The following is a 16,941-nucleotide window of genomic DNA, read 5'->3' as shown; positions in this document are numbered from 1 at the left end:
GAAGGAAAGAAATCTTAAAAATTAGAGCAGAAATAAATGCAAAAGAAACAAAAGAGACCATCAACCAGCAAAAATCAACAAAGCCAAAACCTGGTTCTTTGAAAGGATAAATAAAATTGACAAACCATTAGCCAGACTCATCAAGAAACAAAGGGAGAAAAATCAAATCAATAAAATTAGAAATGAAAATGGAGAGATCACAACAGACAACACAGAAATACAAAGGATCATAAGAGACTACTATCAACAATTATATGCCAATAAAATGGACAATGTGGAAGAAATGGACAAATTCTTAGAAAAGTACAACTTTCTAAAACTGGACCAGGAAGAAATAGAAAATCTTAACAGACCCATCACAAGCATGGAAATTGAAACTGTAATCAGAAATCTTCCAGCAAATAAAAGCCAAGGTCCAGACGGCTTCACAGCTGAATTCTACCAAAAATTTAGAGAAGAGCTAACACCTATCCTACTCAAACTCTTCCAGAAAATTGCAGAGGAAGGTAAACTTCCAAACTCATTCTATGAGGCCACCATCACCCTAATACCAAAACCTGACAACGATCCCACAAAAAAAGAAAACTACAGGCCGATATCACTGATGAACATAGATGCAAAAATCCTTAACAAAATTCTAGCAATCAGAATCCAACAACACATTAAAAAGATCATACACCATGACCAAGTGGGCTTTATCCCAGGGACGCAAGGATTCTTCAATATCCGCAAATCAATCAATGTAATACACCACATTAACAAATTGAAAAATAAAAACCATATGATTATCTCAATAGATGTAGAGAAAGCCTTTGACAAAATCCAACATCCATTTGTGATAAGAACTCTCCAGAAAGCAGGAATAGAAGGAACATACCTCAACATAATAAAAGCTATATATGACAAACCCTCAATGGTGAAAAATTGAAAGCATTTCCTCTAAAGTCAGGAACAAGACAAGGGTGCCCACTTTCACCATTACTATTCAACATAGTTTTGGAAGTTTTGGCCACAGCAATCAGAGCAGAAAAAGAAATAAAAGGAATCCACATTGGAAAAGAAGAAGTAAAACTCACTGTTTGCAGATGACATGATCCTCTACATAGAAAACCCTAAAGACTCCACCAGAAAATTACTAGAACTAATCAATGATTATAGTAAAGTTGCAGGATATAAATCAACACACAGAAATCCCTTGCATTCCTATACACTAATAATGAGAAAACAGAAAGAGAAATTAAGGAAACAATTCCATTCACCATAGCAATGGAAAGAATAAAATACTTAGGAATATATCTACCCAAAGAAACAAAGACCTCTATATAGGCAACTATAAAACACTGGTGAAAGAAATCAAAGAGGACACTAATAGATGGAGAAATATACCATGTTCATGGATTGGAAGAATCAATATAGTGAAAATGAGTATACTACCCAAAGCAATTTATAGATTCAATGCAATCCCTATCAAGCTACCAACGGTATTCTTCACAGAGCTAGAATAAATAATTTCACAATTTGTATGGAAATACAAAAAACCTCGAATAGCCAAAGCTATCTTGAGAAAGAAGAATGGAACTGGAGGAATCAACCTACCTGACTTCAGGCTCTACTACAAAGCCACAGTCATCAAGACAGTATGGTACTGGCACAAAGACAGAAATATAGATCAATGGAACAAAATAGAAAGCCCAGGGATAAATCCACACACATATGGCCTTATCTTTGACAAAGGAGGCAAGAATATACAATGGATTAAAGACACTCTCTTGAACAAGTGGTGCTGGGAAAACTAGTCAACCATTTGTAAAAGAATGAAACTAGAACACTTTCTAACACCATACACAAAAATAAACTCAAAATGGATTAAAGATCTAAATGTAAGACCAGAAACTATAAAACTCCTAGAGGAGAACATAGGCAAAACACTCTCCGACATACATCACAGCAGGATCCTCTATGACCCACCTCCCAGAATATTGGAAATAAAAGCAAAAATAAACAAATGGGACCTAATTAAACTTAAAAGCTTCTGGACAACAAAGGAAACTATAAGCAAGGTGAAAAGACAGCCTTCAAAATAGGAGAAAATCATAGCAAATGAAGCAACTGACAAACAACTAATCTCAAAAATATATGAGCAACGCCCACAGCTCAATTCCAGAAAAATAAATGACCCAATCAAAAAATGGGCCAAAGAACTAAATAGACATTTCTCCAAAGAAGACATACAGATGGCGAACAAACAAATGAAAAGATGCTCAATATCACTCATTATCAGAGAAATGCAAATCAAAACCACTATGAGGAACCATTTCACGCCAGTCAGAATGGCTGCAATCCAAAAGTCTACAAGCAATAAATGCTGGAGAGGGTGTGGAGAAAAGGGAACCCTCTTACACTGTTGGTGGGAATGCAAACTAGTACAGCCACTATGGAGAACAGTGTGGAGATTCCTTAAAAAACTGGAAATAGAACTGCCTTATGATCCAGCAATCCCACTGCTGGGCATACACACCAAGGAAACCAGAATTGAAAGAGACACGTGTACCCCAATGTTCATCGCAGCACTATTTATAATAGCCAGGACATGGAAGCAACCTAGATGCCCATCAACAGATGAATGGATAAGAAAGCGGTGGTACATATACACAATGGAGTATTACTCAGCCATTAAAAAGAATACATTTGAATCAGTTCTAATGAGGTGGATGAAACTGGAGCCGATTATACAGAGTGAAGTAAGCCAGAAAGGAAAACACCAATACAGTATACTAACACATATATATGGAATTTAAAAAGATGGTAACAAGAACCCTGTGTATGAGACATCAAATGAGACACTGATATCTAGAACAGTCTTTTGGACTCTGTGGGAGAGGGAGAAGGTGGGATGATTTGGGAGAATGGCATTGAAATACGTATAATATCATATATGGAATGAGTCGCCAGTCCAGGTTCGATGCACGATACTGGATGCTTGGGGCTGGTGCACTGGGACGACCCAGAGGGATGGTATGGGGAGGGAGGAGGGAGGAGGGTTCAGGATGGGGAACACATGTAAACCTGTGGCGGATTCATTTCGATATTTGGCAAAACCAATACAATATTGTAAATTTTAAAAATAAAATAAAAATTTAAAAAATAAAAATAAAATAAACACAAATGTACTCTTTTTAATGTCTGAGTAATACTCCATTGTGTATATGTACCACCACTTTCTTATCCATTTGTCTGCTGATGGACATCTAGGTTGCTTCCATGTCCTGGCTATTATAAACAGTATTGCGATGAACACTGGGGTACACGTGTCTTTTTCAAATCTGCTTTCCTTGGTGTGTATGCCCAGCAGTGGGACTGCTGGGTGGTATGGCAGTTCTATTTCCAGTTTTTTAAGGAATCTCCACACTGTTCTCCATAGTGGCTGTACTAGTTTGCATTTCCTCCAACAGTGTAGGATGGTTCCCTTTTCTCCACACCCTCTCCAGCATTTATTACTTACAGACTTTTGTATCACAGCCATTCTGACTGGCATGAAGTGGTACCTCATTGTGGTTGTGATTTGCATTTCTCTGATAATGAGTGATGTTGAGCATCTTTTCATGTGTTTGTTTGCCATCTGTATGTCTTCTTTGGAGAAATGTCTATTTAGTTCTTTGGCCATTTTTTGACTGGGTCATTTATTTTTCTAAAATTGAGCTGTAGGAGTTGCTTGTATATTTTTGAGATTAGTTGTTTGTCAGTTGCTTCATTTGCTATTATTTTCTCCCATTCTGAAGGCTGTCTTTAAACCTTGCTTAGAGTTTCCTTTGTTGTGCATAAGCTTTTAAGTTTAATTAGGTCTCATTTGGTTTATTTTTGCTTTTATTTCCAATATTCTGGGAGGTGGGTCATAGAGGATCCTGCTGTGATGTGAATTTATTTGTTCTAGCTTTGTGAAAAATACTGTTGGTAGCTTGATAGGGATTGTATTGAATCTATAGATTGCTTTGGGTAGTATACTCATTTTCACTACTTTGATTCTTCTGATCCATGAACATGGTATATTTCTTCATCTATTTGTGTCCTCTTTGACTTCTTTCACCAGTGTTTTACAGTTTTCTATATATAGGTCTTTTGTTTCTTTAGGTAAATATATTCCTAAGTACTTTATTCTTTTCGTTGCAATGGTGAATGGAATTGTTTCCTTAATTTCTCTTTCTGTTTTATCATTGTTAGTGTATAGGAATGCAAGGGGTTTCTGTGTGTTGATTTTATATCCTGCAACTTTACTATAATCATTGATTAGCTCTAGTAATTTTCTGTTGGAGTCTTCAGGGTTTTCTATGTAGAAGATCATGCCATCTGCAAACAGTGAGTGTTTTACTTCTTCTTTTCCAATGTGGGTTCCTTTTATTTCTTTTTCTGCTCTGATTGCTGTGGCCAAAACTTCAAAAACTATGTTCAATAGTAGTGGTGAGAGTGGGCACCCTTGTCTTGTTCCTGACGTTAGGGGAAATGCTTTCAATTTTTCACCATTGAGGATAATGTTTGCTGTGGGTTTGTCATATATAGCTTTTATTATGTTGAGGTATGTTCCTTCTATTCCTGCTTTCTGGAGGGTTTTTATCATAAAAAGATGTTGAATTTTGTCAAAGGCTTTCTCTGCATCTATTGAGATAATCATATGGCTTTTATTTTTCAATTTGTTAATGTGGTGTATTACATTGATTGATTTGTGGATATCAAAGAATCCTTGCATCCCTGGGATAAAGCCCACTTAGTCAAGATGTATGATCTTTTTAATGTGTTGTTGGATTCTGATTGCTAGAATTTTGTTAAGGATTTTTGCATCTGTGTTCATCAGTGATATTGGCCTCTAGTTTTCTTTTTTTGTGACATCTTTGTCAGGTTTTGGTATTAGGGTGATGGTGGCCTCATAAAATGTGTTTGGAAGTTTACCTTCCTCTGCAATTTTCTGGAAGAGTTTGAGTAGGATAGGTGTTAGCTCTTCTCTAAATTTTTGGTAGAATTCAGCTGTGAAGCTGCTGGGCCTAGGCTTTTGTTTGCTGGAAGATTTCTGATTACAGTTTCAATTTCCGTGCTTGTGATGGGTCTGTTAAGATTGTCTATTTCTTCCTGGTCGAGTTTTGGAAAGTTGTACTTTTCTAAGAATTTGTCCATTTCTTCCACGTTGTCCATTTTATTGGCATATAATTGCTGATAGTAGTCTCTTATGATCCTTTGTATTTCTGTGTTGTCTGTTGTGATCTCTCCATTTTCATTTCTAATTTTATTGATTTGATTTTTCTCCCTTTGTTTCTTGATGAGTCTGGCTAATGGTTTGTTAATTTTATTTATCCTCTCAAAGAACCAGCTTTTGGCTTTGTTGATTTTTGCTATGGTCTCTTTTGTTTCCTTTGCATTTATTTCTGCCCTAATTTTTAAGATTTCTTTCCTCCTACTAACCCTGAGGTACTTCATTTCTTCCTTTTCTAGTTGCTCTAGGTATAGAGTTAGGTTATTTATTTGAACTTTTTCATGTTTCTTGAGATATGCCTGTATTGCTATGAACCTTCCCCTTAGCACTGCTTTTATGGTGTCCCACAGGTTTTGGGTTGTTGTGTTTTCATTTTCATTCGTTTCTGATATCTATAGGACATTTCACCCCAAAACAATAAATTTCACCTTTTTCTCAAGTGCACTCGGAACTTTCTCCAGGATAGATCACATCCTGGGCCATAAATCTAGCTTTGTTAAATTCAAAAAAAATTGAAATCATTCCAAGCAGCTTCTCATATCACAGTGCAGTAAGATTAGATCTCAACTACAGGAGAAAAACTATTAAAAATTCAAACATATGGAGGCTGAACAACACACTGCTGAATAACCAACAAATCACAGAAGAAATCAAAAAAGAAATCAAAATACGAGTGTTTAGTTTAAAGCCAACTTTTTCACTGTCCTCTTTCACTTTCATCAAGAGGCTCTTTAGTTCTTCTTTGCTTTCTGCTATAAGGGTGGTGTCATCTGTGTAGCTGAGGTTATTGTTATCTTTACTGGCAATCTTGATTCCAGTTTGTGCCTCATCCAGCTCAGCATTTTGCATGATGTACTCTGCATATAATTTAAATGAGCGCGGCGAGAATATACAGCCTTGATTTACTCCTTTCCCGATTTGGAACCAGTCTGCTGTTCCATGTCCAGTTCTAACTGCTGCTTCTTTACTTGCATACAGATTTCTCAGGAGGCAGGTAAGGTGGCCTGGTATTCCCATCTCTTTAACAATTTTCCACAGTTTGTTATGATCCACACAGGCAAAGGCTTTGGCATAGTCAATAAAGCAGAAGTAGATGTTTTCTGGAACTCCCTTGCTTTTTCAATGAACCAACAGATGTTAGCAATTTGATCTCTGGTTCCTCTGACTTTTCTAAATCCAGCTTGTTCATCTGGAAGTTCTCGGTTCAGGTACTGTTGAAGCCTCGCTTGGAGAATTTTGAGCATTACTTTGCTAGTGCATGAGATGAGTGCAACTGTGCATTAGTTTGAACATTCTTTGTCATTGCCTTTCTTTGGGATTGTAATGAAAACTGACTCTTACCAGTCATATGGCCACTGCTGAGTTTTCCAAATTGGCTGGCATATTGGGTGCAACACTTTCACAGCATCATCTTTCAGGATTTGAAAGAGCTCAACTGGAATTCCATCACCTCCACTAGCTTTGTTCATAGTGACATTTCCTAAGGCCCACTTGACTTTGCATTCCAGGATGTCTGGCTCTAGGTGAGTGACCATACCATCATGGTTATCTGGGTCATAAAGATGTTTTCTGTATAGTTCTTCTGTGTATTCTTGCCATCTTTTCTTAATATCTTCTGCTTCTGGTAGGTCCATACCATTTCTGTTCTTTATTGTGCCCATCTTTGCATGAAATGTTCCCTTTTTATCTCTAATTTTCCTGAAGAGGTCTCTCGTCTTTCCCATTCTGTTGTTTTCCTCTATTTCTTTGCATTGATCACTAAGGAAGGCTTTCTTATCTTTCCTTGCTATTCTTTGGAACTCTGCATTCAAATGGATATATCTTTCCTTTTCTTCTTTGCCTTTAGCTTCTCTTCTTTTCTCAGCTATTTGTAAGGCTTCCTCAGACAACCATTTTCCCTTCTTCCATTTCTTTTTCTTGGGGATGATCTTGATCAGTCCTTCCTATGCAATGTCACGAACCTCTGTCCATAGTTCTTCAGGCACTCTATCAGATCTAATACCTTGAATCTATTTGTCAATTCCACTGTATAATCATAAGGGATTTGATTTAGGTCATCCCTGAATGGTCTACTGGGTTTCCCTACTTTCTTCAATTTAAGTCTGAATTTCACAATAAAGAGTTCATGATCTGAGCCACAGTCAGCTCCAAGTCTTGTTTTTGCTGACTGTATAGAGCTTCTCCATCTTTGGCTGCAAAGAATATAATCAATCTGACTTCAATATTGACCATCTGGTGATATCCATGTGGGGAGTCGTCTCCTGTGTGTTGGAAGAGGGTGTTTGCTATGACCAGTGCATTCTCTTGGCAAAGCTCTATTAGCCTTTGCCCTGCTTCATTCTGTACCGCCTTACCTGCCTGCTGAGAAATCTGTAAGCAGGTCAAGAAGAAAGTTAAAGCCAGACATGGAACAACAAACTGGTTACAAGTTGATGAAGGACTATGTGAAGGCTGTATATTATCACCCTGATTATTTAACTTATATTCAGAGTACATCATGTGAAATGCCAAGCTGGATGAAACACAAGCTGGAATCATGATTGCCAGGAGAAATATCAATAATCTCAGATATGCATATGACAGCACCCTTATGGCAGAAAGCAAAGAACTAAAGAGCCTCTTGATGAAAGTGGAAGAGGAGAGTGAAAAAGTTGGCTTAAAACTCAAAAAACAAAGATCATGGCATCTGGTCCCATCACTCCATGGCAAATAGATGGGGAAACAATGGAAACAGTGAGAGACTTTATTTTCTTGGGCTCAAAATCACTGTGGAATGTGACTGGAGCCAGGAAATTAAAAGCTGTGGAGATTTTCTAAGGAGCTTTTCTTGCTCCTTGGAAGAAAAGCTGTGCCAAACCTAGACAGCATATTAAAGAAGATCTTGGGCTCAAAATCATTGTGGAATGTGACTGAAGCCAGGAAATTAAAAGCTGTGGAGCTTTTCCAAGGAGCTTTACTTGCTCCTTGGAAGAAAAGCTGTGACAAACCTAGACAGCATATTAAAAAGCAGAGACATCACTTTGCTGACAAAGGTCCATCAAAGCTATGGTTTTTCCAGTAGTCATCTATGGATGTGAGAGTTGGACCATAAAGAAAGTTGACCACCAAGGAACCTATGTTTTTGAACTGCGGTGTTATAGAAGACTCTTGAGTCCCTTGGACTGCAAGGAGATCAAACCTGTAAATCCTAAAGGAAGTCAGTCCTGAATATTCATTGGAAGGACTGATGCTGAAGCTGAAACTCCAATACTTTGGTCACCTGATGGGAAGAACTGACTCACTGGGAAAGACCCTGATGCTGAGAAAGACTGAAGGTAGGAGAAGGGGACAACAGAGGATAAGATGGATTTGATGGACATGAGTTTGAGCAAGCTCCTGGAGTTGGTGATGGACAGGGAAGCCTGGCGTGCCACAGTCCATGGATTCCAAAGAGTCGGACATGACTGAGTGAATGTAATGAGTTGAAGAGCACTTCAATCTCCTGTTGTTAAAGGGTCAACTGTGTATCTCTGTATAATTTTGTGGTTGCCCCAAAGATTCCAAATACGTCCCATAGATCACATTCTACTAGTCTACCACTTCAAGTATTGTGTAGAGAACTGAATACTTTTTAGGTCCCTTTACCCAACCTCTTCCCATTACAATATACATGTCTTATATATCTCAAAATATATTGAGACCCATACATTAAACAATATTATCACTTTTGTCTTTAACCACTGAACACAAATTTTAAACTCTGGAATAGAAGAATCACCTATTAATATTTATCTTTTTAAAAATACATTTATTATTTTTGGCCGGGCTGGGTCTCAGTTGCTGCACACGGGCTTTCTCTAGTTTCAGGAGTGGGCTTACTTTTCTTTGTGGTGGGCATGCTTCTCATTGTGGCAGATTCTGTTGTTCCAGAGCACAAGCTCTAGGCATGTATAGTTCATTAGTTGTAGCATGTGGACTCAACAGTTCTGGTGCGCAGGCTTAGTTTTCCACAGTTTCTGTGGTCTTCTCAGACCAGGGATCAAACTGTGTCCCCTGCAGCGGCAAGTGGCTCCTTAACCACTAGACCACCAGAGCAGTCCCCACCTATGTATTTTTTACCCTTTCCTTTGCTTTATTTTATTCCTTATGTTCCAAATTGTTTTCCTTACCCTTGTTTTATTGAGCTATAACTGACATATAGCATTGTATTATTTTTAGGTGTACAGCATGATTTGATATATGCATAGGAGTAAATTTTAACATCATTATCTTTTGTCTAAAGAATTTTTCATTTCCATTTGATTCTTCTTTACTTTTCTTTCTCTGCTAACACCTTCTACTTTTTAAATTAACAAGTGTTCATAATTGTTTGCTGGAGACATTTTATGATAGCTGCTTTAAAATTCTTAGGAATAATTCCAACATCTGTTTCTCCTGCTATTGACATCTATTGATTGATTACCTTTCCTCACTGAAGCTGAGTTTTTTCTGGATCCTGGTATGGAAAACTCTGGATTGTATCCTGAGCATTTTGAATATTTGGAGATTTGAAATCTCATTAAAATCTATTTTAACAGAGATTCAAGATGTCTAGGTTCAGAAAACATGTCCTGGACCACATTTGTAAGATACAGTTTTAACGCCAAGTTAGTTTTCAAAGGCTCTGCAGAAGTCAATCTACAACACAGATAGTGTTCCAATCGATTCTCAAGCCTTCTGCTGTGTTGTGTCTGTGTGGTTTCATGCATAGGTTATACAAAGGTCTCCCCAGAATGTTATGAACAGGTTTTTATCCCTTTCTCTAGCATGGCAATTCCTCAGAAAACTAAACATAGATTTACCACGTGATACAGTAATTCCACTTTGGGGCACACACTTAAAAGCACTGAAAACAAGTTCTTGAAAATATACTTGTACTCTAACGTTCATAGCAGCATTTTTCAAAACAGTCAAGAGGCAGAAGCAAGCCAAATGTCTATTAGAGGATAAATGAAGAAGCAAAATGTGATATCTATACATAGTGGGATATCATTCAATCTAAAAAGGGAAGGAAATCCTGTCACATGCCACAACATAGATGAAATCTGAGGACATTATGCTAAATCAAACAAGATAGTCATGAAAAGACAAATACTGTATAATTCCACGTATGGGTGTTATTTAAGTAGTCAGATTCATAGGAGCGAAAAGTAGAATGGTGGTAAGCAGGGGCTGAGGGCAGAAGGAAAGGTGGAATTGTTATTTAACAGGGATCAAGTTTCAGATTTGCAAGATGAACAAGTTCTATAGATTTGTTTCAAAACAATGTGAATATATTTGATACTACTAAATTGTACACTTAAAAGATAGCTATGATAGCAAATTTTGTTATGTGCTTTTTAAGAGAACTTTTAAAAGGAAGGAAATTCTGACATGCTACAATATAGATGAGTCTTGACATGCTTAAGTGAAATGAGCTATACTGACATCATGCTAATGTGAAATGAGCTTAACACAAAATAACAAATACTGCACGATTTCACCGAACAGTCAAACACATAGAGAGAGAAAAAAGAATGACAGTTGCAAAGGCTTGGGTGGAGTTATTATTAACATCTAACAAATAATTTTAGTCTGAGAAGATGAAAAGTGCTAGAGATCTATGTGGTGATGGTTAAAAGAAGGTGGAGGTACTTAATGCCATTAAACTGTACCCTAAAAATGGTTTAAGTGGTAAATTTTATGTTAAGAATATTTTACAATTAAAAAAATCTTTTTTTCTGGAAAACTTTTCTCAGTAATTCTCTGCTCACTCTCTAGCTGAAGAAGAAAGGAAATGGGTACCACCGCTTACATCAGGACAGAAATAGTTACAGGGATCTGCTCATAGTCTCCAGAGCCACAGCCACAAGCTGCGACAGGGTGAGGAGTGGTTTCTGTGTGGTGTTCCCCTGAGTAGGACTGGTATGAGCAAATCATTTATATCATATTGGATGATCCTTCTACCAGTTATTGGGCTAGATATAATAGATTTTTGTGGAGCTTTTTTCTGTCTGCAGCTATAGGTGTTTCCAGGTCAGCTTTCTTCAGAGCTCATGTCAAGATACATGAGGAGAAACAAAAATTAGCAAGTGGAGACTTGCTCCCTATTATGAAGTTCCTTTGGTCTTATGAACCAACCCAGTCCACATTCTATTCTTCACCATTCAGTCTTCTGTTAGTTACTTTGTGGATTTTGTCCAGTATCTAATTTTTTTAAATTTTTTTGGTAATTAATGGAGAGAATATGGTGGAATACACAGTAGTAGTTGCAATTTGTGCACTCCCCAGAGTCCTATGTCCCACTTTTCAGTAGCCATTTTTACTACTTAGTAATTATAATATGATTTTTCCTGTTCTAGATACTTTTGTGGTATTCATGTCCTGACTAGACTATGGCTGATAAGCAATATTTATTAATGATGAGTATAGACTGTAGCCATCAATGTGGATGGTGGAGATATGTGGATGGTGGTCATGGGAAATGAAGATGTCAACAGAGAAACTGAGCAGCTGGGAAGATCATCTACAATGAAGTTAAAGTCACAGAAGAGAAAAGGACAGTGTGCCAGGAGCTCACTGCCTCAGCACCATTACCACATTAAGCCATGACCATGAGGAACTTGCACAATGAAAGGGAAGCTCTGAAAGAGCATTCAGTTTCAATCCTGATTCAAATATTCTGCATGGAATAGTTGTCACCATTGATAAGAACCCTAGTCTGGGGCCAAGAAATCTAGTTCGAATTCTGGCTTTATCATGTACATTCTAGCCTTATGTCCTCAGGATTACATTTATCTTCTTTGAATTCAGGCTCAAACCACAGTTCTTCACTGTGAAATAGGATGTTCATTTCTTTCCTGTTTGCCTCACAGAAGGCTGGGAAGGGAGTAGTACATGCCACATTCTCTAATATAACCAACCGATGGTTCGTCTCTACTTTCGGCTGCCCAAGGACATACATTCTACAGAAAAGCATGGGTTTTTTGTCCTCATTCCTGCTAGGATCCAAGTCTTCCTTTGTTGTCCCTTGGACATTGCTAGAGCCTACTGCCCAAAGCCATGATGATTCTCCCTCACAGATTCTCAGATAAGTCCTTCTAAACAATAAGCTAATCTGTTCTCTAAAACCTACCATGGCTGTCCAGTACACATTTAGGGATCTCTGTGATCCAGTCTCAGCCAGCCTTACAGCCATACCTTCCCCCTCACATAGGCCCCTCACGTCCCCAAAGTGGACTACTCTTGGCATCCATACAGACCAGCTCACGGATCTACAAACTTGCTATTCCTCCTTTGGATGTCTTTGACTAAGCTGTTGTCTCTGCCCAAAATATTCTCATTCTCCATCTCTGCTTGGGAAAATACTATTTTGCCTTCAAGGCTCAACCCAAACACTGTTCTGAGCACACAGATCATTTTTCACAAAAGAGGTGGCCTCTTCCTCCTCCACTGAGGTTCCATTGCATTTGCCTTACTCTTCTCTGGAAGGCTTCCAGAGACTCCCCTGGTGGCTCAGATGGTAAAAGTGTCTGCTTACAATGAGGGAGACCTGGGTTCAATCCCTGAGTCGGGAAGATACTCTGGAGAAGGAAATGGCAACCCACTCCAGTACTCTTGCCTGGAAAATCCCATGGACAGAGGAGCCTGGTCACAGTCAGACATGACTGAGCGACTTCATTCCCACCCCACCCCACCCCCACCCCCAAGAAGGCACTCACCATAAATGGTCCTATACTGTGTTTATTTGTAAACATGCCATGTCTCCTTCACCAGTTGCAAACAGCTCTTAGGCACGACTCTGTCTCACTCATCTGCCTCTCACTAGCACTCAGAAGAAGGATATAGTAGGAATGCAGGCGATGCCTAGGAAATGTTAGTTAGATTGCTAAGGTAGGGCACAGAGGCAAGCTGCAAGCATGTTTGCAGGGAGGACAAATTTGAGCTATGTGTGGAGACTATATAGAGTGTGTGATTTATAAACCTGTGATTGAGAATGTAGAGATGCAGAGACGTGGTTTGTAAAGGAGAAGTGATTCATGTATTGTGTTATGTGCAGATGTGCCAGGAGAATAAGGGAGAAACTCCCAGGGCTTGCCCTCTCTATAGCTTGGGCCAGGCTGGAGTCATCCACTGGTCTTTTCTCCTCCCACTCTGGTCCCTTCTTTCCTACCTTATTTGTACATCACTCTCCAGTCCATGGGCCCCATATTCAACAGCTTTCTCAAAGGACATTATGGTATTCTCAGGCCCCAGCTGTGGAAGAAAAGGACATCAGGCCTTTAATCTCACAGTCTTTTCTGCCGACATCCATTTTAGCATAGGAAAAAGTGAAGTGAAGTGAAGTCGCTCAGTCGTGTCCAACTCTTTGCGATCCCATAGACTGTAGCCTACCAGGCTCCTCTGTCCATGGAATTCTCCGGGCAAGAATACTGGAATGGGTTGCCATTTCCTTCTCCAGGGGATCTTCCTGACCCAGGGATCAAACCCAGGTCTCCTGCATTGCAGGCAGATGCTTTACCGTCTGAGCTACCAGGGAAATCCCAAGGAAAGGGGCACAGTAATGAAAGGACTTTAGGAAGCAGAGTTTGGTTTTCTTGGCTCTATGTTCTAAGAACCTGCCTACATTCTCCTCTCCTGAATCTGGTTTGGGAATTCTGCTCATCTGAGACAATGTCACTGGACATAATAAAGAGAAACGGACTGAGAATTAGGAGAATTAAATCCAACCTCTACAATTTATTACTTATCTTGTCATCTCGAGCCAACTTCTTTATTTCTCCAGGGGTTTCTGAGGATCTGATGTGCCTTTGTCTCATCCACACCCATGCATACCCACATCCATCTAGCTCAGACTTACCATGGGTGCACCTCTATGTCCAAAGAAGTTTGGCTTAGGTGCCAATTTCTCCTTCTCCTGAAGGCAGGGAGAGTAAGTCCCAAATGGCACCACATAGAGACATAAAAGGATAAAAAAAAAGGGCACTCCAACAGCCACTTGTAGAGCTGAAAAAGTTGGAATGAAAAAGTGACGAAAAAGAAAAGAGGAATGGAGAACCATCCCAAGCAAATAAGTATCCCCCCAAAATAGTTATAGTAAATAATGAATCCATGGGTTCATTGACTCTGTGAACTCACAGATTTATTATTTCTCTCAGGTCCGCCACATTTCAATTATTTGAAAGCAAAACCCAAATACAAGCATGATTATTAAGTTAAAATTATTGCAAATGCATCTTGGAGTGTGAAGTCAAGTGGGCTTCAGGAAGCATTACTACCAATAAAGCTAATGAAAGTGAAGGAATTCCAGCTGAGCTAATTAAAATACTAAAAGATGATGGTGTTAAAGTGTTGCACTCAATATATCAGCAAATTTAGAAAACCCAGCAATGGCCACAGGACTAGAAAAGGTAAGTGTTCATCCAAATTCCAAAGAAGGATCATGCTAAAGGATGTTCAAACTACTGGATGCTCACTTTCCATGCTAGTAAGGTTATGCTCAAAATCCTTCAAGCAAGGTTTCAGTAGTACTTGAATCAAGAACTTCCAGATGAACAAGCAGGGTTTTGAAAAAGCAGTGGAACCAGAGAACAAATTGCCAACATCCGTTGGATCATAGAGAAACCAAGGGAATTCCAGAAAAACATCCACTGCTGCCTCATTGACTACAAGAAAGTCTTTGACTGTATGGATTGGAACAAACTCTTGAAAATTCTTAAAGAGATAGAAATACCAGACCATCTTACCTATCTCCTAAGAAACCTGTATGCGAGTCAGGAAGCATTAACAGTTAGAACCTTACATTGAACGAGGACTGGTTCCAAATTGGGAAAGGAGTACAACAAAGCTATATACTGTCACCTTGTTTATTTAACTTATATGCAGAGTATATCATGCAAAATGCCAGGCTGGATGAGTTATAAACTGAAATCAAGACTGTTGGGAATAATATTAACAATCTCAAATATTTAGATGATACCACTCTAATAGGAAAAAGTGAAGACAAACTAAACAGCTGCTTGGTGAGGGTGAAAGAGAAGAGTGAAAAAGCTGGCTTAAAACTCAACATTAAAAGAACTAAGATCATGGCATCTGGTCATATCACTTCATGGGGAAAAGTGAAAGTTGTGACAGATTTTCTCTTCTTGGGCTCCAAAATCACTGGGGATGCTGACTGCAACCATGAAATTAAAAGACACTTGCTTCTTGGAAGGAAGGCTATAACAAACCTAGACAGCATATTAAAAAGCAAAGACATTAGTTTGCTGACAAAGGTCCGTATAGTCAAAAATATGGTCTTTCCAATAGTCAAGATGTGAGAATTGGACAATAAAGAAGGCTGAACACTGAAGAATTTGTTTTCGAATTGTGGTGCTGAAGAAGACTCCTGAGAGTACCTTGGACAGTAAGGAGATCAAAACAATCAATACTAAAGGAAATAAACCCTGAATATTGATTGGAAGGACTTACGCTGAAGCTCCAATACTTTGGCCACCTGATGCAAAGAGCTGACTCACTGGAAAAGACCTTGTTAACTGGGAAAGAATGAGAACAGGAGGAGATGGGGGTGACCAAGGATGAGATGGTTGGATGGCATCACCAATTCAATGGACATGAACTTGGGTGAACTCGAGGAGATGGTGATGGACAGGGAGGCCTGGCATGCTACAGTCCATGAGGTCACAAAAAGTTGGACATGACTTAGCAACTGAACAACAACAAAAACTTACAAATACAAATTAACAAGGGAATAAATTGTACAGGAGGCAGGAAGGAGAGGGAATGTTAAGGAGTAGCTTCTCAGAAAGAGGAGGAGTTTGATTGGTTCTGAGAAAGCTCTCAAGCCCTTAAAGATCAGCCTAAAATGCCCAGGTATTGATGGCAGAGAGGAATAGTGGAAGGGATACTAGTTGAAAGAAATCCAAATACAAAGCAGACTTTACTACTTTCTAATTTTGTGACTCAGACTTATTGTTTAACCTCTCTGGGTATTCATTTTCTTCATTATGAAAAATGGAGCTATTCTACTACTAGTATTATCTCATGCAATTGATATGACACTATTGACTCATCATAGACCCTCAATACATAGTTGTATTTCTCTCTCTCCCCCACTCCTCTCTTAAACACACACACACATACACAAACACACAGACTAATCACAATACCTGTTATCACTGGCAATATCTCAACATTTACTATTTTATACCTTTGAGGATCTAACCTATTTGTACATTTTAAAATTACCATCCATGTCACTTTCAAATCTAGCTCTCCAGCTCTAACCTCTCAATTTTGTGAGCATACTACAGCATGTATTTCTTCTTCTTTCATTACTTGTAATCTGGTAACGTCTCATTCTAGCTAAAATTCAGGAAATAAAAAAGAAAAGAGTTCATTATTGTCCCCTTTAAGTTCCTGCCCCCAGAAACATTTCCTAAAATTCACCAGCCACATACACATACACACATACATAATGGCAACACTATCAATCCTGTTTTTCTCTTTCCTGCATCCTTGGACACATCAGGAAGCAAGCACTCCTTGTTTAACCAGTAATAATAAAAAGAGACATAGACAGAAGCAGGTTCTCCTGGTTTCTCAGTAAGGGTGCTGAGAGTTAACTCCATTCTCAAAACAGCTTTATTACAGCTCTGATTCTTATTTGCTTCCATCATATTAGGACAAAGAATGAAGAGGAAAAC

General features: G+C 38.7%; 1 protein-coding gene across 3 annotated transcripts in view; it reads right to left on the bottom strand.

Moving 5' to 3' along the window:
- LOC109554007 (glycerophosphodiester phosphodiesterase domain-containing protein 4-like) overlaps positions 1-16,941 on the bottom strand; it is a 135,921-nt gene that overhangs the window by 72,801 nt on the left and 46,179 nt on the right. For all 3 annotated transcript variants that reach the window (XM_070783358.1, XM_070783359.1, XM_070783360.1), the window contains 3 exons: positions 16,523-16,600; positions 14,097-14,242; positions 13,410-13,492 (listed from right to left, as the gene is read on the bottom strand). In XM_070783358.1, the coding sequence (XP_070639459.1) occupies positions 13,410-13,492; positions 14,097-14,242; positions 16,523-16,600 (307 nt within the window). The remainder of the gene's footprint in view (positions 1-13,409; positions 13,493-14,096; positions 14,243-16,522; positions 16,601-16,941) is intronic.

The sequence above is a fragment of the Bos indicus genome, chromosome 29 (genome assembly GCF_029378745.1).
Source record: "Bos indicus isolate NIAB-ARS_2022 breed Sahiwal x Tharparkar chromosome 29, NIAB-ARS_B.indTharparkar_mat_pri_1.0, whole genome shotgun sequence".
NCBI lineage: Eukaryota > Metazoa > Chordata > Mammalia > Artiodactyla > Bovidae > Bos > Bos indicus.
Note: the sequence above shows the minus strand (reverse complement) of the source record. Positions and strands in the feature narration are given on the sequence as shown.